Genomic DNA, 27329 nt, shown 5'->3' with positions numbered 1-27329 from the left:
CAAAGTCTTAAACCGTAGGATGAGGCACGCTCCTTAGTCTAATTGTAACAATTGGGCATATAGTTAGCACCAAGTATGTACCAGAAACTGGGCTAATTGTTTTTCTAAATATTAATCTTTGATTCTTACAGGTATTGACATTCCTATTAAATTTATGAAAAAGGTGAGGCTCAAATTAAGTGATTTGCCAAATGTTTTATAGTCCACCAGGTTGCCATAATAAAATACCATAACTGGGTGGCTTAAGCAAGGAATTTATTTCTAATATTCAAGTTTCAGATAGAGCTGGGGTCCAGCTCTGGGACTTTGGGCAAAGGGCTTTCCACTCTGTGGAATGGGGCTCTAACAGAGCTGCTCACAGCGTCGAGGTGCTGGGAGGGTAAATGGGATGATGCAAGTGGAAAGACAAGCACAGAGGAAGCCTACAACAGTGAGCCGTGACAGCTGGACTCTCTCCACTGATGTTTCCCCGTGCCTAGAACAGTGCTGGCACTTAGTACACGCTTAGTAAACATTGCAGAAAGGACTTTTAAATTGTCATTATTAGTGACCAGAACACCTGGTTGTCAGCACTAGCTCTGCTTAGCACCACGATGGTACCCTGGGCAAGTTCTGAACTGGGTGAGCCTGCTCCCTGCCTGTGAAATGAGGATAATAGTGACCCCGACTCTCAGGGTTGATGTGAGCATCACATGAGACAGCCATGGGAGGTCTTTTCCAGCAGAGCCTCACAAATGCTGGGCATCAACCACGGAAGAAAACCCAGGGCTTCCTAGCCCCATGGTCGGCAAACTGCGGCTCGTGAGCCACATGCGGCTCTTTGGCCCCTTGAGTGTGGCTCTTCCACAAAATACCACGTGCGGGTGTGCATGTACAGTGCGATTGAAACTTTGTGGCCCATGCGCAGAAGTCAGTATTTTGTGGAAGAGCCACATTCAAGGGGCCAAAGAGCCGCATGTGGCTCGAGAGCCGCAGTTTGCCGAGCCACAGTTTGCCGACCACTGTCCTAGCCTCTCAGTGCTGGGTTTTCATAGAGTGGGCAAGGTCATATTCGGCAAATGAACATTGTGCTGGGGGAGAAAGGAAGTTGGAGGGTTCACCCCTATCATAGGAGCCAGGAGAACTGGCCTCCGCTGTTCAGGCTCACATGCATCTGTGCAGAGGCGGTGGTGGGCAGGGCGCTGGTGAACAGTGGAGGGGCGCTATCTGTGACCCTGCCTGTTGAGGTGCATTACGATTATATGAAGAAGGCAGAAGGGTGGGAACCATGCGGGGCTAGGGCAGCACCCGCAGATGTAGAAGCTAGCATTGCTATGTGTCTTTGAGGGGCTCAGTCGGGAGGACCGGCAGCTGGACTCTGGGAGGGAGCCTTCTCCTGTGGGAGGGATGCAGGGTCCTCATGGACAAGGCCCATCCTGGGGAATTCTTGTAAAACCCCAGGGACTTTGTGCGCTGCAGAACGTGGGCCAGCAGTCTGCCCATATCTACTTCTGAGAAGATCACAGCAGGTCCAGGGCACAGATGCCAGGAACCCAGGACGGGAGACTGAGGACTGGACGTTCAGAAACCATCCATCCCCCAGAAGGAAAATGAGACTTGGCTGAATGAGTCCCTGGGAAGCTGGTCCACGTCCACCCAGGCCCCAGGCAGGGGTATTTTTGACTCGAAGCAGGGAGAGCTGTATGGGGGAAGCTGCCCTCACTGGTAGCTGCCCTGGAAACATGCCTGCTACCCATCTGCCTGAGCTCCACCCACACGTCCTTCTCCTCACCAGTCCCAAAGGAGTGAAACACCAACAGGCAGACTCTGAGTCCCTATGGCTGGAAGGGACCCTGAGGATGGTCACTGCGTTTACTGCCTGTTCCCTCCTACAGGGACCCAGCACAGGCAGGACGTTGGCTGAGCACCTCACAATAGGTCTTGGGCCCCTTAAGCTACAGCCCTCCCTTCTCCTCGTGCCCAATGGTGTTGTCTACACTGAGTGTCCACCTCCTTGACCTCCGCCTGAGAGTGTTCTTACCACTTTCCTGAGCGTGTTGTCACTAGTCACCAATATACTCTGTGTGGCCAAACCCATTAGCTACTTTCTAGGTCTTAACATGCTTGATGTGTCCCTTGCCTTTAACATAGTTGACCCTCCCTGATCTCCAGCTTCTATGACACTCTTTCTCCTGGTTTTCTTCTCACCTCTCAGACTGCTCCTCCTCCAGCTCCTCTAGTTATGGCTTGCATGAGCTCTCCTGGTTTTAGTGCCAGAAGTCCCACAGCTGGGAGCCCCTCAGTTCAGGGCAAATGGGGATCATTGCCAACCCTAGACTCACCCCGCCTAGTTGGGATGCTCCATGTCTCACTCTTACCTCTGCTGTCTTCTCAGAATCCATGCTCTCCCAGGGGCTGCTCACTCATTTCCATGGCTGCAACCACTGTCTGGGTGGGGATGATCCCCATCTGAGATCCAGAGTCGTGAGCTAACTGCCCAATGAGCATCTCTGTTCAGATGTCCCCTGGCAACTCAAACTCACCAAGCCTACATCTGGCCTGCCATTTGGTCTCCATTGCAAGGAAGAGCTCCACTATCAACCCAAGAGTTATAAACATCTATAATATAACCCATTTTCTAAACATCTCTTGCCTCTTAACCCCATCCAATTAATGACCTCACCTTGTCATTGTCCCTTGACTCTCTTCAGGTGTTCCTATCCCACTGTGCCTCCCATAGTGCAGGTTACCCACCACCTCTTGTCCTCATCAGGACAAAGTCTAGAGGGAATGTCAACAATGGTCATTCCTGGGATGGTGAGTATTATGGGTTGATTTGTGTCCCTCCAAAATTTGTTGAAGTCCTAACCCTACTATCTATGAATGTGACCTTTGGAAATAGAAAGTTGGCAGACTTATGATGAAGTCATTAGGGTGGTCCTAATGAAGAAGACAATGCCATGTGAAGACAAAGACACAGGAACAACATGTAAGAACAGAGCAGAGATAAGAAGAGTGATGTAGCTGCAAGTCAAGGAGTACCAAGGAACACCAAGGACTGCCAGCCACCACCAGAAGCCAGGAAGAGTCAAGGAGACATTCTACCCAGTGTCTCAGAGGGAGCACAGCCCTGCTGACATCTTGATTTTGGACTTCTGGCCTCCAGAGCTGTGAGAGTGTAAATTTCTGTTGTCTAAAGTCACCTGGCTTATGGTACTTCATTATGAAAGCCCTAGCATAGTGAGATATGGACAATTTTGATTTTCTTATTTATACTTTGCAGTATTTTAGAGATTATTTGTATGGGATACATAAGACTTTTATGATCAGGAAAAACATACTTATTCTTTAAAAATAATTCTCATTCATCGAGAATCCTAACCACCCCTATTGGATTTATCTCTGAGAATTGAACCTATCTGCACCCACACAGCTTACTGATCACATCAACATGGCTCTATTATTCCACTGTTTTCATCAACACAACTTCACTATTCCAGGAAACACTTGCCTAGGAAGATAAAAGTTGCAAATAAAATAAGTTTATTTCAGGAACTTTTCATAATAAACTATTTAAACAAAGATCAAGTTGTTTGACTTTTTAAGAGCATCAAATGACTGTCTACTCTCCAAGACTTTCAGAACCCTTGCCTTGCTGTATCCACCAATCCTAAACCAGCGATCCTTCCCAATCTTAACCAATTTTAGTAATCTTAATGGAAGAACCTAAAAATGGAGACATATCCCATCTCTGCCTTTGCATTTCTGAGATTTTCTAGGACTTTGTCAAGGGGGTGTACCCCTTCCCATGTGAGCAGGCATCTCAGCCCTGCCTCATCGGCAGGTTGATTTGGTAGAGTTTTTAGGCCTTCTACACCTAATATATCTGAAATATTGAGTTTATCAAATGCCTTCTATGTGCAGAGACTGAGCTAAGTACTTAATACATACCATTTCAGGGTATCTGCTAAATGAACTATTAAAAGATAAACTGAGGCATATTAAACTTTTTGAGTTTATTTGAGCAAAAATAAATTCAAATCAGGCAGCATATAGAAAGGAGCTCCAAGTCTATAAGATGAAAGACTTTTATAGGCAGAAGGGAGCCAGAACAAGGAAGTTATACCAGACAAAAACGCAGGTTAGTCATTTCAAGGTTACTTTCTTTGAGGGGATGGCAGGGGTCCATCAGGAAGATTATCTAACTAGTGCTGATCAGGTGGTTTCTGGTTGACTGGTTTAAGATTCCATTTCTGGGAGGACCAGCACTGTAATTAAGTCTCAGTTTGGTGATGTGGAGCTTAGCGTAAGTGACTTCATTTTGGAATTGTTGTCTTGATTTTGACAAACGCTCAAAGGTTAGAAATGATCCCTGTTTTGTAGCTGGGGAGTCTCAGGCAACGTAAGTGGCATGCCTAAGGCCACACCATTAGTAACAGGGGAGCCTAGGTCCGTCTGATGGCAAAGCCTGCACTCTGAGTACTCTGCCTCTACAAATTTAGTGAGACTGTAACACAAAAGGTATCTATTCCATGCCTGACTATTTTTGGGAACTAACAGTACTCTGCTTCTGACTTTCCTGATAATTGCTTCAAGTGGACAGACTCCCCTCCTAGAAGACCTCACTGGTGGGTTTCCTGAGAGGAGTCGCTATAGAGACCATTCCCATCTCACACAGAGGCAGCCCCTGACCCCCAGGACTTCTGTTTCTCTGCTCAGGCCCGAGACTGTGAGCCACGGAAGGCAAATGGGCTTCGATGGAAAACAGGCAATTATTTCAGGCAGTCACATTTCCCACAAGGCACTGGTACAAGCTAGCAGGGAAGAAAGAGCTGGACCCTTTGTACAGCCAGCAGGAACACAAAGCTCATTGTTATGTTTATGCTTCCTTTATTCAGATGGCATGTGGTACAGACTCCATGCCAACCTGCAGACCGGATTCTTTCTTCCCCCTCAGTAGCAAATGTACATATTTGCTTTCAAGTAGGCAGAATTTGCCCATGGGTGGTCTTTGATTTGGAGGAAATCAACCCCAGAGTGGTGACTCACACACAAAAAAGGTAGCTTAAGTCATCCGGTGCCAGGAGGGGTATGTGTGTGCAGAATTCACTTACCCAGAAGAAGAAGTTGAAGATAAAGAGTAAATACTTCAGGTAGACAACCAGCCAGTCATCTTGCTCAGCCTTGTAATGGGCCATGGTAGCTGGGCCTGCAAAGAAGACACACGTGCTGGGCTGGGGGTGCACAGGGCACCATCTTGTCCTTCCCAGAGCCAGAGCTCCTTGGCAAGGTGCCCCTCAAAGGGCTGACTAGCCTGTCTGGTCAGGGGAGTCTGAGGCTATGGGTGTTAGGCCCGGAGCAAAGAGGAGGGAAATGCAAAGGCTACTGACACATGGAGGTGAGTTGGGCAGAATTGTCAAGATTTTGGTTTTGTCCTTTTGACACAGGTCTAATCTATGAGTCTTCCTAAAGACTTTGTGCTGGCCTTGTTGTGTTCTTATTCTCTCCCCTGTCTCATCAGGTTTGCAGGACACAAGCTTACTTGTCTTACACACACACACACACACACACACACACACACACACACACACAGCCTATACCTGCTTTGCATCAGAATCCTGCACTCTGCATCATTTGAGTAGGATCTCTGCATGCACGGGTGAGGCATGAGCCCCAAACCACAGCATCTGTGCTGGAAAGGACTTTAACAATTACCCAGTCCACCCCATCGTCCCCTGACAATTACCCAGTCCACCCCATCTTCCCCTGACAATTACCCAGTCCACCCCATCGTCCCCTGACAATTACCCAGTCCACCCCATCGTCCCCTGCACCTCGACTTTCCAAATGAGGAAGCAGGTGGGCAGGCTTAGTGTTTTGGCAGGAAGAGTACAAGGGCTCTGGAGTCTGACTCCCTGAGATCACACCTGCGTCTGCCATAAGGTGTGTGACTTTGGATAATTCCCATTCCTCGGTGTCCTCATCTGTAAATGGGCATAGTAATGACACCTACATTGCAGGGTTGTTTTGAAGATTAAGTGGGATAATCTATGAGAGGAGTTTAGCATATCTGTTAGCTATTATTATTACATGTAGCAGGGATCAGAACCCAGGACTCCAGCACTAAAATTCCTAGTCTTTGCCCCGGAACCATGCTTCCTTTCCTTGCCCTCATGCCCACTGATGGACTCTCTGGAAGCTGTGACGTCAACCGGTGACAGAGGTGGAGAAGATTCATTGTGCCCGGGAATCCCGTTTGCTTCTCAGTAAGTCTGAACCACAGCCTGAGTGGCTTGCTCTTCTCCTCAGGCCCCTCTCCCAGCACCTGCACACCCACGCTCACACCCACAGAGAAGTGCCCCCTTAGGAAACCATCTCCCTTTGGGGAACCTCTTTTATTCTAGAACCAACGGGCATGGGTTTGGCCCATTCCCATCTCTTTTCCCTCATTCCCCACCTCTGTCGGGCCCTCCTTGCCACCACCCTGCTCCTGCTCCTTGGCTGGTGCTGGCTAAGCCCAGATCACTTCCTCCTGAGCCAGCGCTCTGCCTCTTATTTCAAGCTCCAGGGCTCCTGGGACAGGGAGAGGGGAAGGGAGAAACGAAAAGGTGGCTGTCTTATTTGGTCTTTCTATTTGCAGACCTTGAAGAGGTAATTTAAGACCTTTAGTCTTCTTGTTAAAAAAAGACAAAACCCATTTTTCTCTAATTTAGTCTGAGACGCAGGCTGGTGGAAAAAAACACAAAAGGAGAAAAAAGAAGCCTATAAAAAAGTCTAAAAAAAAATGGTGATAGATGGGGTCAGCCAGGCGACTGGAATGGGAGCTATTATAAGGTCCTTCTGCGGAGGCCTAGCAGAGCTCCTCTGGGCCGCTGGGGCCATTAGTGAAGTGACTGTTTGGGGCCCAGCCTCTCCCCTTTGCATTCTCCCCTCCATTTGCCTGCCCCTCCCCTCCAACCAGGGCCCACTGGGCTCATGCCATGGAGCATTCTCTAGACCTGCAAGCCAAGGGGTCAGGGCCCGCTCAAGGAAAACTGTATTTTTTGAAAAGGAGTTCAGACAAGATGTAACACAAAGAAACACATTTCTAATGGTAAAACCCCAGCCATTAGTGGTAGAGAAGATAGAACCACAGAGTGTCAGGGTGAGGGGAAACCGCCGGGCTCACTTTACTTCAGCCTCTGCCGAGGGAACGAGAAGTAAACACGTCTGAGTTAAGACATACATTTTTAAACGACCTCCCTGAAGTCACAGGCTAACGGTTGGTAGCAGTGTCCTACCCCCATTGTTCAGCGCTCTTTCCCCCCTGCGCCCCACGGTATGCGGGGCCCTGTGCTGGGTGGCAGAGGTTCCACAGAAGTGTCAGTGTCAGTGCCAGCGTGGAGCCTGGTGCTTGGGTCTGAAAGCTGGCCTTGAGGTGTGACCTGGGCCAAGGTACTCAATCTCCCAGTGGCTGCACTCTTGGCTTTTCTTGTCATCTCAGCTCTTTTGCTGGTGCCCTTTTTCTTGGTGGGTATGGGTAATAGTACAAACGTGGGCTTTGGGGGACCTTTAACTGTCTTTTTTCATTTATAAACACACCATTGGATTCCAGAGAACCAAAAATCGCACCTTCCCATGGACACTGCTAAGGGGCATGTTTGCTACTCCACACCTCTTCTGTTTCTCTTTCTCTCTTTAATGCTTTTAAAAACAAATGAGTATTTTTTAAAATACAAATAACATTTTTAGGTGTGAAAAAATTATCTGGAGGGCTTGTTAAAACACAGATCACTCAGCCCCAGCCTCAAGGTTTCAGATTCTAGGCTTGAGGTGGGAGCCTGGGAAGTCATTCCTAGGCAGGGTCTGAACTGCCCGTCTGATTTGCCCAGGACGGAGGGATTTCTCTGAGTAAAAGACCTTCAACGTTAAGCCTGCATAATCTTGGGCACACTGGGTGGCTGGTCAGCCTAGTCCCAAAGGCGGCTGATGCGGGGGTCTGGGGACCACACTCTGAACCAGTGTTCTTCAAAGCCCCTTCTGCTTCTGCTCGTGCAGGACCTCGCATGTAATTATCCTCTGCCTCTGAGCAGGCATAACTGAGCCGGGTAGGGGTGGAGCATCACATTTAGGACAGTTCCCGATGAAATGCCAAAGATTTCCCACACAGCCTGGTAATGCAGCCTCAGGGCGCCGGCCCCTCAGGCCAAGGCTCTGACTGCTGAACAAAGCTGGGATTCAGGGCAGCCAGCAGGCTGGGGGCTGGGAACGGCAGTCGGGACCCACACCATAGGCCATCTCAGAAAAGCAACTGCAGATGCCTTCATGGTGAAGTGATGGATTTGCGGGACTTTCATCAGGGCCGGACATGTAGCGTCATGGGCTGTGAGCCTTGGACATTATCATCTCCTCTACGGCCCCAACCTCAAGTGAACTGAATGAGCCTCACAGTGCAGAGAGGATGAGGGACATACAGAAAGAGCCCAGCTGGCCAGATGTGTTGTTGAGCAGAGCAGGCTGAGTCCTTTCATGGTGATGGGTGGCCCGAGTTGGGGGGTGGGTGGGGCAGGCGGGGAGTGCTTGGGAACTGACTGCATACATTGCACATGAATACAAAGCACTGTTGGCATGTGGGCCACTCTCATCCTTTACTCATTCAACAAGCATGCACTGAGGCCCCAGCTTGTGCCAGGAGCTGTGCTTAGAAGGTTGGAGTTCATCCTTAAGGAGCTCATAGCCGCGTGGTAACACAGAGGAAGTGGCATAAATTCTGCCGGGTTGGGAGGGGGTGGAGGGGCAGAGAGGGGCATTTAATCTGATCCTTGTGGACAGGCAGAAAAGGAGGGAGGGATGCTCAGGCAGAGGGAACAGTGTGAGAAAAGGTCTGGAGGTATGGCTGGGCCCAGTGGCCTGGGCTGCAGAAAGACCAAAAAATTAGGGTGGGGGTCCAGGGCAATCTTCTTGGCCATGTTAGTTCAGGTTGAGGGTGCCCTGACTCTCCATTCCCTAAGCGGAGACCACCCCTTACCAGGGGAGGCTCCTGGGGAGCTTAGTGATTCTAAAACAAAAGCAAAACCACGCCCCACACCAGCCCCACCACTTCAGGTAAAGAAGTGGCAGTTTCCACCTCTGGAAACCATCATTCAGCAAGAGGCCCTGCTGAATGATGCAAGCCTAAGTGGTTTAATGTGTAACTTAATTTTCGCTTTTAATGGAACCTGGTTGCAGTCCTGCAAGGTGTGGTTCCTTCCCCAGGCAGACAGCCTCGTCCTTCTTTGTCCTGATCTCCCTCTTATTTAATTTCCACTCTTCTGGCCCATTCCTGGTGGGGGATGGTCTATCTGAAATAGTCACAAAAGTGGAGCTTCCTCAGACCCTCCAAATGGGATAGTTGGAAGGAGCCAAAGGATCTCTAGCTCGGCCCCTTGGAGAACTGAGGGAGCCGAGTCCAGGGGCAAGGCCTACAGGGGAGTCTCACTGCCCATTAGCGGCAAGGCAGGGACCTGGTCTCCTGTCACTATAACCACCAACAAGATTTTGATTGGCTAATGTATCATTAATAATAATAATAATGATTTATTAAGTGTAACTAGACACTGAGCTATATCCATTAATTTAATACTTAACTCTTTTAGACCAAACTTAGGGTTTGATTGCTAACTACAGCATCATGTGGATGAGACTGTAGGCAGATCTTGAATTAAATTCCAGAACTAAGACTTCCAGTCCTTATGCTCTGAGATATGTTTTTCTAAGTACATGACTCTATTTTTCACTTTATTTGTGAGTGCCCACATGCATTATCTGGATCAGTCAGGGCTCCCTCATAACCCTAGACAGGTGGTTTGGCTTCTCCTTATTCTCTGCATTTATACATGTACAGAGTCTTGGGAGGTTCTGCCTGTAGATGGGTATCACCCTTCGCTGTTTTTCCTGGGTCCTTGTTTTTAAATCGCAGTCTGACCCATGAAATGAGGATTCCCCAGTGTTATGACAAGAATCAGTGAACAAACAAAACATCACTAGGCAGCAGGTTAGAAGATCTGGGTGTGAATACCAGCTGTCACCTACAACAGTGTGACCCTGGGCAAGTCGCGTGACCTCTCAGGCTCCAGCTTCCTCCTCTGTGTAAAGGAGCTGATGTTGGTCCAGCTTTGTATCCCTTGTAGGGTGGTTGTGAGAATCAAATGGGATGGAGAATTTATAAGAACTGTGTGGAATGCAATTTTACAGCTTCAGTGTCACACAAGGGTGAAGGGATTATTACAACCAAGTCCTTAAGAATGAAGGGCAACGTGTGGGTAACCCTATAGAATACATAAGTCAGAGGCCACATATCTGATAGCTGGGGACACAATCTCAAGGCCTCTGCACCTAAGCCCACCTCCTGCTAGTAGACTGCACTTAGATGGCCACCACAGGAGACCCTATCCTCAGGTGACCATGATGAATCCAGATGAAGAAAATCAAGACCTTACTTTAACAAAGTAGGTTGGTTCAAACAGGAAAGTCATTTTGAAAGAGAAGGATATAAATATGAATACTATTTAATTAAGGTTAGTATTAAGATGAACTTCAAAATCATGAGAACCTATAGAGAATTATATTTTCTATAAAATTATAGAGAAATAAATTTGAGATTACATATTAAAAAGCAACTGAGAGTTGAAGGGGATCTTTTCCAAGGTCATTCTGGAAACAGTGCAGGAGACCCCAGTAAAGAGCTCCCTGGGTTTCTACTCACCATGTTTAAGTCTGAACCTATGAAAATATATTCGAACATTATTTTTCCTAGTCTACTCTTTCTTTTCCATTCATCATCATCTTACTTTCTAGGCTCTATTTCACCTAAAGTGTCCCCCAAAATGTAATGTTTTGATAGGTTGGCTCAAGGTCCATTTGAAAGGCTTCTAAACTCTCATGCATTGACTACCTGGAATTTTCCAGTTTTTAATGGCATTTTGCTTGAAAGTGTGACAAAAATCACTTCAGTTAGATAAATCTTTCTTGAAAGGTAGACATAACTGAATGTTATCACTCATTTGTATTTTAGTGTGATTTAAATCAGATAATTTCCTGATTTCCTAACCTTTCAAAATTTAATAACCACACAGTAAAGTATAGAAATCTTAAGTGTACAGCTTGATGATCTCTTTCAAAGTTAATATATGTATTTTAAGGCTATATATTTCCCTCTGAGTACTGCTTTGGCTGCTTTGTAAACATTTTGTTTTGTTGTATTTTCACTATTCATTTCAAAGTATTTTCTAATTCCGATTGCAATTTATTTTTTGATCTAAGATTATATGTGAATTGTCTAATTTTCAAACATTTTGGAAATGTTTCAGTTGTCTTTTTCTTGCTGATTTCTGGCTTGATTCTACTATTGCTGAAGAATATGCTCTATATGATTTCAGTCATTTGAAATTTGTTGACACTTGCTTTATGCCCCAGAAAATAGTTTCTTCTAGTGACTATGTCCTGTGAATTGAAAAGAATGTTTGTTCTCCAGTTTTATTAATCATGTTATTAAAACATATATTCCTACTGAAGAAAAATAGATTTAAAAAGAAGTTAAAGGCAAGAGTTATAGTGAACATTAAGCACCTCATCTCAGTTCTCAACACAGCAAGGCATTGCAAAAGGAGCAGTGGGGCTGGGAGGAGCTGCTCAACGACAGGGCTGCAGCCTGGGAACCCATGGGGGGGTAGGTGGGGCTCCCCGGGGCTGCATCTGAGGGCCTCTGCCATCAAAGTTGGGCTCAGGTGGCCATTAAGCCCAGACGATGTTAGATGTCAGCCTTACCCACTCCTTTCCCCCACTTTGACTCAAGGAGGACTGGGCTTGCACCCAGACACCTGGGTCCCAGTCCCACTTCTGTTTCTAACTTGCTCTGTGACTTTGGACCTCAGTTTCTCTCATCTACAAAACTGGAATAACTCTATCTCCCTTGCTGGGTTGGGTAAAGACATGGCTCCCTTTTAGGACTTAGAGCTGGCATAGTAATTTCTGACAACTTCTGCATCATCTAAGGCTCTGTGTACATTATCATGTGCCTAGGAATAACAATGGCTAATACTTATCGATCATGTGCCTTGTGTCAGGTATATATGGTTCTAAACACTTTGTAAGCATTATTACCCCTTTAATCCTTACAATAACCCATGAACAGGCATGGCCACTCCCCCCCCCCCCCCCCACATTACAGATGAGGAAAGGGAGACAGTTTATAGAGTTTGCTGCAGCCACGCTGTTAGTAAGCCAGGGAGGATTCTGAGTCAGGCAGTCTAGTCTGGTTTCAAAGTGGACTCTCCGCAGGGGACCATGTGTTGCAGTTTGGCCACAATGCCCGTTTCTCCAGGACAGTCCCAATGTAAACCTACTGTCTTGGCATGATTATTGTGGTGACCCTTTCACTTAAAAAATATCCTGGTTTGGGTGTCCCATCCTGGCTCTTCACCACTATGTTACGCTGCTTGTCACGATATTCAGTATTCCTCCAGCCTCTGAATCTTTCTGCCCCACCTCCCTCTATACCAGGGGTGGGCAAACTTTTTGACTCGAGGGCCACAATGGGTTCTTAAACTGGACCGGAGGGCCGGAACAAAAGCATGGATGGAGTGTTCGTGTGAACTAATATAAATTCAAAGTAAACATCATTACATAAAAGGGTACGGTCTTTTTTTTTTTTTTAGTTTTATTCATTTCAAACAGGCCGGATCCGGCCCGCGGGCCATAGTTTGCTCATGGCTGCTCTATACGCTGTAGGTTTCTGCAACCCACTTCCTGCTCTTACACAGCGGGTCACCGACACCCCCATTAATTAAGCCTAAAGCATTTGCCTGAACTATATTACTTGCTAAAATATGAGCTCAGTTCTGTAAAGTGGACATCCACCACAGCTTCGGGTGCCTGGGTGTCAGATGTTGAGTGAATGAATGAACTGATGAACGCGTGCACTAACGAGCCATGTGAAAGCACCTGCCTCTTTAAGAGTTGTCCCTAGGACACCCAAGTTAAAGGTGATCAAAAGGAGACAAGCCAAGCTTATCACTTCTGCAGCTGAATTTAGGGAAGGTGAATTCAGGGTTCTGTGTGGACGGTTTGGCAGGGGCACCAGCAGTGCCACCAGCAGGCCCTCCAGGAAGTCTGGCACAGGCAGCCCAGGATGCTCCTCTCATCGTTTTCTCCCAGAGCTTTCTCTGCCTCATCCACTCATTTTCTTTGTCTTTCAATTCCGGCCTCAGGGGAGAGACACGGACCTATGTCCCTAGTACACCAAAGTCGGAAATCCTTGTGGACATAAACAATGAGGCACAAATGGGAACAGGACAGTCAGGTGCTTCCTAGAGTCAGACCTCCGAAGAAACCACCCGGGGGCAGCTTGGACAGGCATTGACAATGAACATGCATCTGCCCCGTCTCCAAGCCCCACACCCTCTTTGTCCACCTTGGCTCCAGCCCTTAAAGATGGCTCCCAGCAGAGGCCGGGAAAGCCAGGAGCCACCCCAGCGGATCTCAGCGCTGAGAAACGCAGTGGCCTCCTCCCCCTCCTCCTGCAGATGCTCAGCATGACGGGCTGCAGAGCTGTGAGAGACGGAGTGTGTGTGCGCGCTGGATCTGAAAATAGCTAATTGAATAAACAAACGCCGGATCCAAGGGAGGCAGGTCATTCTGCCTCTGTTCCAGAAACATTTGATTTCCCTGTTTTAGGGTCCTGAGAATCCATCTCTGGCCCCAGTGCCTCTCTCAGATTCTGGCTGGCAGCTGGACACCCCATCACCCTGCAGCTTCAGCCAGCGAATAGAGGTGGGCCCTCATCGGGCCAGGTCTCTCAGTTAGTGTCTCAGTGACTCAGTGAGGCAGGTGCTTTCACCTCTATTTTATACTTGAGGAGTCTGAGCCCCTCTGGCAGACCCAGGGATGAAGCCCTGGTGTCCCAGAGTCCTAGTCAACGCCTCCCCGGCCTGTCGTTTAGCAGGATTTGAGGAGAGAAGTCATTTCCATCTAGAGTTGATTTCGCTGCCCAGGGAGGTTCTTAGAGCACTGACTGCCTCCTGAGAAACCTCTCATAGCAAAGATGGAGGCTTCAGTGGTGGCCCAGTCAGGCTGAGCTCAGGATCTGGAAGGCGAGGAGCAGCAGCTGCAGGAAAGTCCCAGAGCCCAGGTGTTCCGGTTCAGCAGAGGGGTGGCACGTGGGGATGAGACAAGGATGGTGTTGTCACATCACTCAACTCCAGGGGGTGCTGTACACTCCGATGTGATTGGCTGCCCTTGGAATTGTGCACAGCTGCGCCCAGAATTGTGCAGGGCATGGTCTATAGAGGTGTGCACAGCTGCTAACTTAACTAGCTGTTTTCCTTCTCATTCTCTCTCATTTCCAGTAAACCAGAACCCTTACCACAGTGGTTCTCAACCTTGGCTGCACATTAGAATCACCTGGGAATCTTTTTAAAAATCCTGATTTCTGGGCCTCATCTCCAGAAATTCTGTTTCTTTGTTACAGTGGGGCCTTGACTTGCAAGTTTAATTCGTTCCGAGACTGAGCTTGTTAAGGAGCTCGTTAACTCAAATTACTCTATCAACTCAATGCAAAAAATCGGCCGAGAGACAGCTGGTATCTCAAAAAACTCGTTATTCAGGACACTCTTAAGTCAAGGCCCCACTGTACTAATGTTGTGACCCCACCCCATAACAAAGAAACAGAATTTCCGGAGATGAGGCCCAGAAATCAGGATTTTAAAAAGATTCCCAGGTGATTCTAATGTGCAGCCAAGGTTGAGAACCACTGCCTTACCACCTATCCTCCCTACTGGGCCTGGGTGCCTTTCTTCTGATGGGGTAGGCTGGATGAAACTCTGGCATTTTTTGGAAGTTGCCAAGCAGGGACTGGGCAGCACAATATGCAGTGATGAGCAGGTAAGGAGGTTGTTCACAGGTTGGGCTGCCCAAACCCAGTGAGGGTGGGCAGATATTTGGGGGCTGGTACACTTGATAAAAAAAGCCCATGGATTATTTTAAATAATAAGCCTTAACTGTGATCTGTAGGTAGATATCCTCCCCATTTTTCTAGAGGATGGGAGGTGCGTTAAAACTTAAGTTTGACTCATAAGGTATAGCCAAGACTGCTAGTGACTTACCAAAAGTTGTTCTTCCCTTTCTCCATTATAATGAGGTTGTAGTTGGGCACATGGCCACCTAGCAAGTAGCTAAGAGCATGGGGTTTTCATTTTGACAAACTGGGTCTCAAAAACATCTTTAAAAAAGAATGCATTGCCTAATATACTTAACTGCTCCCGCTAAAACCAGCATAATTATAGAGAAGAATACAGTCTATAATCTTTCCCACACTCAGAGATGGCTCTGTGTGATAATTTCCCCCATCTTCTTGAATGAATGGATCTATGATTTCCTCCGAGGAAGAGCTGCTCTTTTCATCACTCACGTGGAGACACGTGCACAAGGCCCTGTCCAGGCGGGGGCTGCTTGGTCATCACCCCAAGGGGAGGGGGGCACTTGTGTGCTCCTGGGATCCAGCTGAGGGAAAACCACCAAGGGCCGTCTTCCCTTCCATGGTTCCCAAGGAGAGGAATTGCCAACGTGATGCTGAGGAAGCCCACCAACAGACAGCGTGCATCGGCAGGTGGACGGTGGGACAGGCAGAGGCCCAGGGGCCAGGGGATCTGATTCAGGATTTCCCTCTCTACTGGCCAGCACCTTGGGCAAGTCACTGCCCCTCTCTGAGCCTCCGTTTATTTATCGACACAATGAGAAAGCGATATTCTACCAGTATATTCTTTCATATACAGTGGGGCCTTGACTTAAGAGTGTCCCGACTAACGAGTTTTTTGAGATACCAGCTGTCTCTCGGCCGATTTTTTGCATTGAGTTGATAGAGTAATTTGAGTTAAGGAGCTCCTTAACGAGCTCCTTAATGAGCTCAGTCTCGGAACAAATTAAACTCGTAAGTCAAGGCCCCACTGTACAGTTTTTGATGCTCACATGAGGATATGTTTATTGACTTAAGAGAGGGATGGGAGAGGGGGATGAAGTGGGGGAGAGATTTGTTGTTCACTTATTTGTGCATTCATTGGTTATTTCTTGTATGTGCCCTGACTCGGCATTGAACCTGCAACCTTGGCATATCAGGACGATGCTCTAGTCTAACCAACTGAGCTACCCAGCCAAGGACCGACTCATTTTTTGAACATGGCACCTGCCCTGGGCAACTGGGCAGAGCCGTGCCCCTCCCATCGCCCGGGAATGGCAGCAGCCCCTGCACGCTGACACGTGCTTTGCTATTTCTGTCCTCTCCAGGCTTTAGCTCACTGGTTATTTGCACCAATGATGAGAATAATAATGAGAATAATTAAAATAATGATGATAGAATTATTATAGTGGTTCTGACAATAACTAAGAGGTGGGTACTCTTAGGATCCCGTCACAGATAAGGAAACTTATTCAAGGACACGCAGCCTGTCTGGAATGCAAGTCCACCCACAGCCACTCCCCGTGCTGCTCCAGAGGAGCCTCCCCGGGCTTCAGACTGTCTGGCAGACCGTCCTGCCCGGGTTCCTGGTGCCCGTCTGCCTCCTAGGAACATGTCCAGTTTGGCTGCTGCCAGGCCAGTGCAGGAGGCTGGGCTGCCCGCCAGGTTCTGTCATTGCATCAGGCTTCACTGGTCAGTGCCCAGCTCCCAGTTCACGATGAGAACCACCTCTGGCACAGCTGAGCCTGCTCTGTGCCCTTGGCCAGGGCCAGGGAACACGGGGGCATGTGGTCTGGTCCTGGCTCCCATCTTCCTCCCATGGCAGCTCCTAGCATGTTCGACTCACACTGTGGACAACAGCTTTCCAGACCCCGTGCTCAGCCAGGGAAACCTGGGCTGTGGAAGCTGCACAGGACCTCAGGGTCTGAGTGCACGTGACCACACCAAGGCAAAAAGGCTGCTCACTGCACACAGGCCCTGAGGAGGAGGCCAGTCGGGGGCACCCTTCCAGGCGGTTCTGCTCCCACCCTCTCTGGTGCAGTTAGGGTGGAAGAAGGTCTTCCCTGTCACTCTGCCCCCCCCCCCCCCCCCGCCCCGACCCTCCCCCCCTTCCGCCACGGGTAGTCAGCCAACAACTGCCTGCTATGCAGAAATTACAGAAGGTCGGGAGGCTGAGTGCCCATGACCCTGAGAGTGGAGGGAAAGGCTCCACACACCACAGTCCCCCAGTGAGCCAGGCAGATGCAGGAGATGCTCTGGGCCCAGGCCTCCCCCGCCCCCGCCGCCCCCCCAAGCTTGGATTCAGGACTCAGGCCGGGGCTGGGGCCCAAGGGTCAGCTGTTCTGAGGGGCCAGAATGTGTGGTCACTGGTGTGTACATGTGAGACGGGAAGGCTCCTCAAAACAGTCCAGAGGATGTGGGAGGCACTCCAGGCCCCAGATCAACAATGATCCCAGCTCTCAGGCTCAACAAGGACTCACCATGAACTTGACCCAGGGGGCCCAGGTCCTCAGATACAGGAGCCCAACCACACTACCCCCACTCCCAGGGCGGGATCCCAGCTGAGTACAAACTCCTCAGAGCAGCCACTCCCCAGGTCCACAGCTATAGCAACTGTCTGCTTGACACAGCCATTTCTGGGAGCTGCCTGGGCAATGGAAATGCTGGAGCGTAGAGGACAGCCATGAGCTTAGGGTGGCTGATGCACAATCCTGAGTGCAGGCTGGGGAGAGCTTTTCTCCTGCCACCATCCCTGCAAGGAGGATGGGGCAGGGGAAGAGGAGGAGTCAGAGCGACCTGGGAGTGAACATGTATGAGGGAAAGATTGTCACCCTTACCAGCTGTGTGACTTTGGGTGAGACAGCTAACATAAGAGGGCAAGGACTCCCGGAAAGTGACCGTGAAGGCCAGTAAGTGCTGGCTGACCACGCAGTCTGCGTGCCCAGCACACCAGCAGCAGCAGGCTCCGTGGGGGATGAGGGCAGGCACCAGCCAGGCGGGGTGCTTCGGGTGGGAGCCCGCCCCCGCAGGGGCCTTCATTAAGGTGTACATTACTTTGTGCTTAAGCACATTCACAACCTGCTTGCTGGGAACCAGACAGGCACGGCCACTCCTCAGGCAGCAGGAAATGAAAACATGTGTACAAGTTCTCATTTGCTTTCAAAATAGTGCCTGTCTTGTCCCTGGAGCAGGACACCTCAGCAGTGAGCCTAAAAGACCATTCCCTTTGAAAGGCTTAAAGCTTGGGACCCCTGAAAATGTATGAAAAATGTTACCATTTCTGTGCTGGGGCTCCATAGGTTTTCACAGATGCCCACAGGGGTTGAAACTCCCCAGGCTCCTTTTTGGCTGGTACAGACAAGGCCCAGACCATCACCTCCCAAGAGAAGGGCCATGTCGTGGGCTCGGGCTCAGAGGCAGAGCGGGACTGGAGGCCAGGTGTCCGGGTGTGCAGACCCCTGGCTCGGCTTGCTTCCTACCTCAGTACACGGGCGACAGTCCTGTGCGCCTGTGTGAGCGTGAGGGAGAGGACACTCAGGCATCCGAATTTAAATTCCAATTTTCACTTTGGGACTTGGATGTAAATCTGTTAGGTCTTAAGTCCAGGAGGGGATGCAATTCATTGAACAGAGTTTGGAAGCTGCTCAGATAAAAAAAAAACACACGTGTTTCTTCTCCTCAGGTTTGTGAAAACACATTTGCTGGGGACTCAGAAACCCCCTTGGAAAGTATGAGCATCTTCTCCCTGCTGCAGAGCCAAACACACAGATAATTGTATTTTTAAAGATACTTGACCTTCTGGGCAAAGAAATAACGTGCTCACATGGCAACTAACCAATAACCCTGCACTATTACCTTAATTATTTCCAAACAAGGAACAACTTTAGTTCCATGAGTTATAGGGGAAGGACATTATAGAAAGAGTCTTGGCGTCAGGACATTGCAGATGCTGCCCCAGTGGCTCCCTAACCATGTACTAATTACATCATCAGCATGAACATCACTACCCATTGTTTCTTTGAGAAGCCGTCTATATGTTCCAGGATTTAAAGAAACAGATGGAACGTTTGGAATCAGTCCACTCCCATATGTTGGCTGGAGAGACCCAGAGGGTGAATGTCATTTCTCTGTTCTCACGGAGCAAGGCTGAGAAGAGCTGTGACTCAAACCCTTATCTCTGGCCCCAGCTCCCACCTTCTGGGCTTGGGGGGACTGCAGACTCACAGCGCTGCTGGCAGTCATGATCTCAGAGCTCCCACTGCCTCGGTTTGTAACCAAGGCCAACAACATGAGGACATCGGGAGCTAATGAGTTTATGGAGCTTTGGAGATGTAAAGAGCTCTAAAAGGATGCCTTGTTATTGCTGATGGTGATGATAATGTGTAATATTTATACCACTTTGGCTGCTAATTTCCAAAATGAGAAGGGATGAATTTAAAGGCCCAGGCAGCTCTGAGGGTAGCAACTGTTCTTGGCAACTCAGATGGAATCTTTACCTCTGGTTGCTCCATGCCTCTGGTGCCTCTGGTCTTTGAATTTGTTCTAAGATGGTGCACAGAATTCCAGCCTTTGGATGGTGTGGCTCACACCCTGCTAAGGACACACAGGACACTGGGCAAGCCTTGGGAGAGCTGGGGATCACTGCGTTCCCTGTTCACAAGGTCAGCCAGTTTAGATTTATTGAACTGATCGTGAGGAAGCTTCCCCACCCCCACCTCCACCCCCACCAGTTTTGAAGCCAGACCTCCTTGGGTTTGAATCTCAACTCTGCTGTTTGTTAGCTGTGGGATCTGGGAAAGGTCTTTAACCTCTCTGTGCCTCAACATCCACAACTGTAAAATGGGGATAATAGCACTGATTTCATAGGGTTGTGATTATTATAGGAGATAATGTATGTTAAAACCTCACAAAATGTCCAGCACATAGTAGGCCATCAGTAGGTCTTAAATCCTCTTACATTCTTACAAATGCTGCACATGCTATGTTATTAGAAGGCAGGCAATTGGGTTGAAGTACCCTGTGGGAATCTGTTCTTCCTGGGGTGAAGGGGACGATGGTTGGAGAACAGAATTCACCCATCAGTTATGAGGTGAAGGTCAGCAGCACAGCTTTCCTACTTCCCAGGCACGTATGATGTTTACTTACATTATGTCAGGCTAGTTCAGAAGTTGTACTTAAACCCTGTGTTTAGCAATAGTTACCTTCTATAAGTTAACTCACTAAAGATAAACATATATGTAGTAATGAAAAGAAGAGTCCAAAGCTAAAATTTTTATTAATGGTAACTCTTACTAGAGAAGAGTTCATGACTGTTGGTGGTGGTGCTGTTCTAGTCCCAAGTCCTGCAGCTCATTTCATCTCCCAGGGCCTCGGCTGAGTGTAAAATAACAATGAAGGTGCCAGGCCTTCTGGTCCCCTTGCCAACTTTCCCCTTTGCACCTGCGAAGAGCAGGTTTAGGTTTGAAAGGCCAAGCCTCAGAGTACTGTTCTCACACTTGAAGTGCAGCAGAATCCTGGAATGTTTGTTAAAATACAGATGCTGCCCAGCTGGTGTGGCTCAGTTGTTTAGCGTCTACCTATGAACTGGGTAAACCAGGAATTAGGCTAAGTGATTCCTGATCAAGGCACATGCCAGGGTTTGGGCTCAATCTCCAGTAGGAGGTGTGCAGGAGGCAGTGGATCAATGATTCTCTCTCATCATTGATGTTTCTATCCCTCTCTCCCTTCCTCTCTGAAATACACAAAACAAAACAAAACAAAACAAAACCAAATAAACCAAGAGCTGCCCCCCATCCCAGCCACATTGGAGTTTCTGAGTTAGCAGGTGGGGGTGGGCCTGAGATCTAACCAGCTGGGGTGGTTGAACCTGCAGGACCTCACTCAGAACTACTGCTTTAGGGCAGTGCTTCTCAACCTTAGCTGCACTGGGTCCAGGGGGGGGGGGGCGGGGCGGGGGGGGGCGGGTAGCAGGGGGGCCCCAGGGCTGCACCCCAGGCGAATTCAATCGGGCTGTAGTGAGAGGCGCCAGAGAGAGACCCTGGCTGGAGGCTGAGCTTCCCTCTGACCACTGTGCCCTGTTCAGGACCGTGGGGTTGCTGAGCTGTCATCAGCGACAACCACAGGCTGACCCTGGATGGATTAGGGCTCAGCCTACTTTCTATAAAAGACTAGTTGGCAAATACTTCAGGCTTGCAGCCCATGTGGTCTTTGCTGCATATTCTTTCTTTCTTTCTTTTTTTAAATATATTTTATTGATTTTTTACAGAGAGGAAGGGAGAGAGATAGAGAGCCAGGAACATCGATGAGAGAGAAACATCGATCAGCTGCCTCCTGCACATCCCCCACTGGGGATGTGCCCGCAACCCAGGTACATGCCCTTGACCGGAACCGAACCCGGGACCCCTCAGTCCGCAGGCTGACGCTCTATCCACTGTTCCAAACCGGCTTCGGCATATTCTTCTTTCTTTATTTGTTTCAACCTTTTAAATGTGTAATATTAGCTTGCAAATCACAGAAAAACAGTTGTTGAACCCCTGGAGAATAGCCAGTCATGAATTATTAAATTTAATAATGAAAATAGCTATCCACAATTAGCATTATTTGAACGATAATTGAAACCAAGGTAGAATGTAGATTACTTTAGAGGAATTGAAGTAATGGTGGCTTCTTCTAACAGTTTTCCTTCGTACGTTAAAAAACGACCAGGGGCTTCCTTCCACCCCTTTCCGAGCCCACGTACAAACAACATTTCACTCAACGTTCGTTATGAAGTGGATGAGACGCCATAGGAACTTCTCTCCCGTTTATAACCATTAGCCGGTGGTAAGATTGATTTCACTCTGAGTCGTTTGGCTTACAGTCTCGGAACTTACCGAGGACTTGCTGTACTTGTTTCCTAATATTTGCTTGAAACTGAGAAGTTAAAAGCCCTTAGTATCTGCTCAGTGTGATCAGAAAGTGGTAGCTGCCTTCTGAGTGGCTAACTGGGATCCGAGGGCACTTGAATGGCCCACCCGCTTAAAGGACTTGTTCTGCCCTAACTGGGCTTCTATCCAAAAATGTGACTAAAACCAGAGGCCAAGGCTGAGGCCCTGCTGGCTTCATGGGCCAGCAGCCTGTGCGGTTGCAGGGGGCCCACGCTGAGAAGGGCCTTGGTGGGTTAATGCCCTGCTGAGGGCATCTCGGTGGGCACGGGTGCGAGAGAGGGAGAGGCACAGTGTGCTGCCCCTGTTCTGTGCTGCCTTATTTATTTGTGTTCAGGATGCCCCATGAGCACAGAATCCCATTTAAAACTGTAAGTGATAGAAAGCAGAAAGTGAACAGCAAACAGTGAATTCACGATCAGTGACATGGTCTTCGATTAATTTTTTTTCAACTGGATAAATAACTTTTCATTTACATTAAAGTTTGGCTGACAAAAATGTTTCAAAACATGAGGTCAGTGTTAAAAAATAAAGAATCCCTAAGTCAGGACAAGCTGAGAGCCACTGCTGATTACTCCCTCTACCATCAAAGAGGAGCAGGGAACTACTTCAAACCGACCGGAGCCAGCAGGGCAATTTCCCTCACCAGTTCCTGAACCCCTGTAACTGCCTCAGTTCTTGAGTTCAGGCATTTTAGAGTAAAGCTCCCTAAGCCTTGAAGAAGGGCCATACGCATATCCAGGGGCAGTGAAAGCAGGAGGGAGAAGTTGTTCACATACAGTTGCATTCCTCCCCTAAGCTGTGCACTGGAAGGCACCCCAAAAAGAAAAGGGGTGCCTGGCTGGCTTGGGGGCAGAACCAGCAGGAGACCATGCACCCCTGACCACCTGTGTTTAGACACAATTGCACAGCGGTTACCACCATAAGCCCTTCTCCAAACTGTTCACTGTCGTCATCAGAAGCTTCGGTGCTCCATGCCCTCGACTAAGTTGCGCTTTGTAGGCCTAACTCAGGCTTCTGTACACCAGGCTAGGAGTCATGGATCATTTCCTCTGTTTACAGGATGAGGAACTGGGGCTCAGTGAGGTCACACGGGAGGAAGGGGCAGAGCAGGGCTCCAGGCTGGGCTGCGTGCCCTGGGCTGGCACTTGTTTTCCTCGCCGTCTCTGAGCGCCAGCCGTGTTCCCATCTCTTCCTGGGAGTGAGTTTAATCTCCCAACAATAGGTGCTCGAGGTCAGGGACCGGGTCCTTATGTATTTTTGAGGCCTGAAGAGTCAGGCTCTTAGCAGGCAAGTGGTGACTCCATGTAGATGAATACCCCTGCCCAGGTCTGCTCTGGGGTGTGTTGTCTTGTAAGTATAAGCGTCAGCCAGAGCAGGGACATGTACAAGCAGTAGAGTCAGGGTCCAAAGGAGTGAACGAGATTCTGATCTGTACCCGTCTCTTCTCTGCACTTCTCTCCAAAGGCCCCTCCTCACCAACCACCTAAACAACCCAGCCAGACCTCCTTCCCGCCCGTGGGCATACTGCTAATATAGGCATCATGTAACTAATAAATAATGTGCTGTGCCATATAACTCTACATTATAGTATACATGGGATATACTAACTCCCGTGGGTTTAGTAAAGGTGGCGGTAAGTGCATATTGTGCCCCAAACCCGGGTACAGTGCTGGACACAGGAGCCGCACTGCCGCCTGTAAATGTATTTATAGGAAGAGACACATGACAGATGTTTCACATGGAGCTGACGTGGCTGCTGTAAATGTGGGTCAGGGCGAGCCGTTGCGCTGCTGCCCTCAGAAATCGCTCAGAGTGGAGGGCTCCTCTCCACTGCCAACTATTCAAGAAAAATGATGCCAAGTGGACACCTCCTGGGCAGGAGGCACATCCAGGCAGTTTGCCTGGGAACACACCCAAGGGCGGGCGATGACAGACATCAGCCGGCATAGGCAGCCCCGGTCCATCCGCGTGGGGCTTAGCCACGTTGTGGATATTCAGGGTGTCCTCTCGGTCTAGTGCTTGTCTCACACAGGCTCCAGAGTTTCCCACATACCCCTCACTGCTGTGCTGTGTGCAAAATAATTTTCATATTAACCTTGACCAAAAATCCAGGGAATTCCGCCAGTTAAAAAAAACCACCCATACGATGAATTCCGTGGCTGAGCAGAAATGGTCTGTGGGATAACCACGTCCAGTCTGAATCGCTGCCTTTGGTCCTCCTCGAGGGCCCCGTGTGCATTACTATTATTTCAACTTGGCGTTGAAAAGGCCCCTATGAGTCTTCTGATACAACGGTTTTCTAGTTTATAGTGGGAGGGTGCTTTCGTCAAAGGAAATCCTACCTGGAAGTCAACCCACAATTCAGATGAACCCTGAGCAGTTGGTGCCCCCAGGGCGGGGCCTATGGGGCTTGCTCCTTCCTCAGAAGCGCCTAACAGGGGTGGGCAAACTTTTTGACTCGAGGGCCACAATGGGTTCTTAAACTGGACCGGAGGGCCGGAACAAAAGCATGGATGGAGTGTTTGTGTGAACTAATATAAATTCAAAGTAAACATCATTACATAAAAGGGTACGGTCTTTTTTTTTTTTTTTAATTTTATTCATTTCAAACGGCCGGATCCGGCCCGCAGGCCGTAGTTTGCCCACGGCTGGTAGGAGCACAATTTGCAAACCATGCAGCCATTCCCCCATACTAAGTTATTCCCTCACTTGCTAACCCAACCTTTCTCGAGTGCCTACTGTGTGCTGGGTGCTGGTGAGCCAGCAGGTAACAGGAGAGGGAGGGCCTCTCTGCAGAAGCGCACAGTGCGGTGTGATGGGCAGACAGGAGTTCAGATGGTGGTAAGTGCTGCGAAGCAAGTAGATCAGGCGCTGTGACTGGGCCAGGAGGTGGCTGCTTCAGACTGGGGATCAGGAATGGCTCTCGGGGGATGTGAGACATGAGCTGAGAACAGAAGGACGACCTGGAAGGAGGGCCTGATTCTGACCAGTGGGGAAGCGGCCTCAAAGAGGCGAGTGACTTTCCCAGGTCACACGCGGGGAGGAGGCCGAGCTGGGACTTGACCCCGGGTCTCCCGGCTTCCTGCCAGGGCTCTTTCCTTTCACAATGTTTACCAAATAGCTGCTGCACTCAAAGAAGTCGAGGTGACTGGTGACATCCAAGGGCTGACCAACCCCAACCACATCCTGGTGTTTGGGGCTGTCTGTCATGACTCTTGACCCCCTCCCTGTTACAGCTGGGGGTCTGTAACCCAGAAGACAGCGCCCTGCAGCTGTCCTCCCTGACCCCTGCCTGGCTGGGAAAGTGTCCTCTCCTGTCCCTCTGGCTGCAAACTGGGAAATGCTCCTGCTGCTTCCATTGCTGGCAGATGGTACAAGCGAGACGGAGGGTCCAAAGCCTCCCACTCACCGGGAGGAAGGGTGCCTGGAAGTCATGCTGCTCCAGGGCTCTGACTCCAAGGCCACCCACTCCAGGGTGGGCCTGCGCTGCGGGGACATCCACCCAAACCACCGCACCACCGGCCGCACAGGTGTCACAGTCAGAGTGCTGCGAGGCAGACAGCCCTGTGCCGCTGAATATCACAGGGAGCAGCATGCAAATGGCGCCCTCTTTGACCCACAAACCAAACAGCTCCAGGCCCCCAAGTGTTGCCCACACCTCCCAGGTGGCACCTGTGGGCCCAGCATTCGCCCTTTGCCCTGAGAGCCTTCCTGCTGTCAGAGCACTTCCCAGGCATCAGCTAACTGGCGCCTCATGAGGTAGGAAGGGCAGTGGATACTAGTTTTGCACACGAAGCCGAAGCCACAGAACCCCAGAGTGAGCTGTGCAGGGAACACTGCACTGACCAAGTAACAACCACTGACTTCTGATTCAGACCCAGGTCTCCAGACTCCACCTGCAGATTCTTTCCACCAGAACCCAGCTGCCCACGAGGTAAACACAGACCATCCGCTGGCCTAACACCACCTTTGTTCTCTTTACGCTCTGCCCCAGAGTATGCACAGGGGCTTTTCCAGAGCTGCCTCTCCTCTCCAGCCACGCCTGCCTCACCACGTGCCACCCTGCCGGAGGCTCTGGGGCACCTACTTCTGCACTTGGCCACTCTGACCCAGCAGAGATGCTCTTCTGTCCAACCCAGCTGAGCCCTCCTCCCTTTTATATTCTCCAGCCTATTTATGCATGTGAACACTGCACATATCACGTGAAAACAACGGTTCTCAACCTGTGGGTCACAACCTGTGGGTCGCGACCCCTTTGGGGGTCGAACGACCCTTTCACAGGGGTCGCCTAAGACCATCGGAAAACACATATATAATTACATATTGTTTTTGTGATTAATCACTATGCTTTAATTATGTTCAATTTGTAACAATGAAATTGGGGGTCACCACAACATGAGGAACTGTATTAAAGGGTCGTGGCATTAGGAAGGTTGAGAACCACTGCTCTAGAACCTTCCACACCTTCCTTCTTTCCATACCAAACTAATCAACTACCCAGGCAGGCAAACATAGGCGACAGGGTCTGCTGCACCATGTTCCCCAGTACATCTCTGCGCCCATGGGACGGTGCACAGCCTGCACGGGCAGGCAGATGCTGAGAACAGTCCTGAACACACAGGAGGCGCAACAGCTGCTGACATGAACCCTGCTCTGCATGGGGGACAGAGCCAAGGACTGTGAAATTTTAGTTAGGATCACGCTGGACCTGTCACCTCATGCTTACGAGTCAGCGACTGGAATTCAGGGTGGACAAAGAGAATGGCAATTTGAAGAGGAGCAGCCATGCACTGAGCAAGCTGGCAGCACAGGGCACTGACGGGCCCAGAGCCTCTCCCAAGACCCGCGTGAAGGAATCAGGAGCACAGTTTTGGGCACAAAGGCTGGGACCCTGTACGGACACCAGTGCTTACACACATCCATCCTGAATGTCCCAGGATTCCTGCCCGACTCCTAACCAGAAGTCAGCTAGCCCTTGCCCACCAAGGCCCTCTGCGGTCCAGCTCTGGGGGTAGAGGGAGAGCGGGGGACAAGACAGAGAAAGTGGGCGCTTCCTCCCCGCGACCTGCAGGCCTCCCGGGGACGCCCTCCTCCCGTGCGCCCCAGCCCAGCGGGCCCTCCGGAGCCCGGCGCACTGCACTTACCGGCCATGGGGCACAGGGCTCGGTTCGCAGCCAGGGGAGTGGAGCCTGGAGGTGGAGTGGAGGCTCGGAGGGCCGCCCCTTGCCCGCCCGCCGCGCTCCTGACTTCCCACCCGGAGAGGGTCTGGGTGAAGGCGGTGCGCTCCCTTGGCCCTTCCTGCCGCCCGCGCCTCTCTGCCCGCCCTGCCCCGCCCCGCTTCCCGGCGCCCACCCTCCCCTCCGCGCCCCCTCTGTTCCCAGGCTCGCTCTCTCCCAGCGCCGCGGGCTGGGCTCCCCAGAAGCCCTGTGCGGCAGCGTCTTTGTTTGGGACTTGGC

General features: G+C 49.9%; 1 protein-coding gene across 1 annotated transcript in view; it reads right to left on the bottom strand.

Moving 5' to 3' along the window:
• LOC102424533 (tetraspanin-11) overlaps positions 1-27056 on the bottom strand; it is a 54924-nt gene extending 27868 nt beyond the window's left edge. Inside the window, 3 exon segments of the mRNA XM_014462050.2 lie at positions 2197-2204; positions 5090-5188; positions 27018-27056. Of these exon segments, the coding sequence (XP_014317536.2) occupies positions 2197-2204; positions 5090-5188; positions 27018-27024 (114 nt within the window). The 5' untranslated portion in view covers positions 27025-27056.
• Between the last annotated feature and the right edge of the window lie 273 nt (positions 27057-27329).

This window comes from Myotis lucifugus, unplaced genomic scaffold, assembly GCF_000147115.1.
Source record: "Myotis lucifugus unplaced genomic scaffold, Myoluc2.0 scaffold_167, whole genome shotgun sequence".
NCBI lineage: Eukaryota > Metazoa > Chordata > Mammalia > Chiroptera > Vespertilionidae > Myotis > Myotis lucifugus.
The sequence above is the reverse complement of the archived record's forward strand: the minus strand, read 5'-3'. Positions and strand labels throughout refer to the sequence as shown.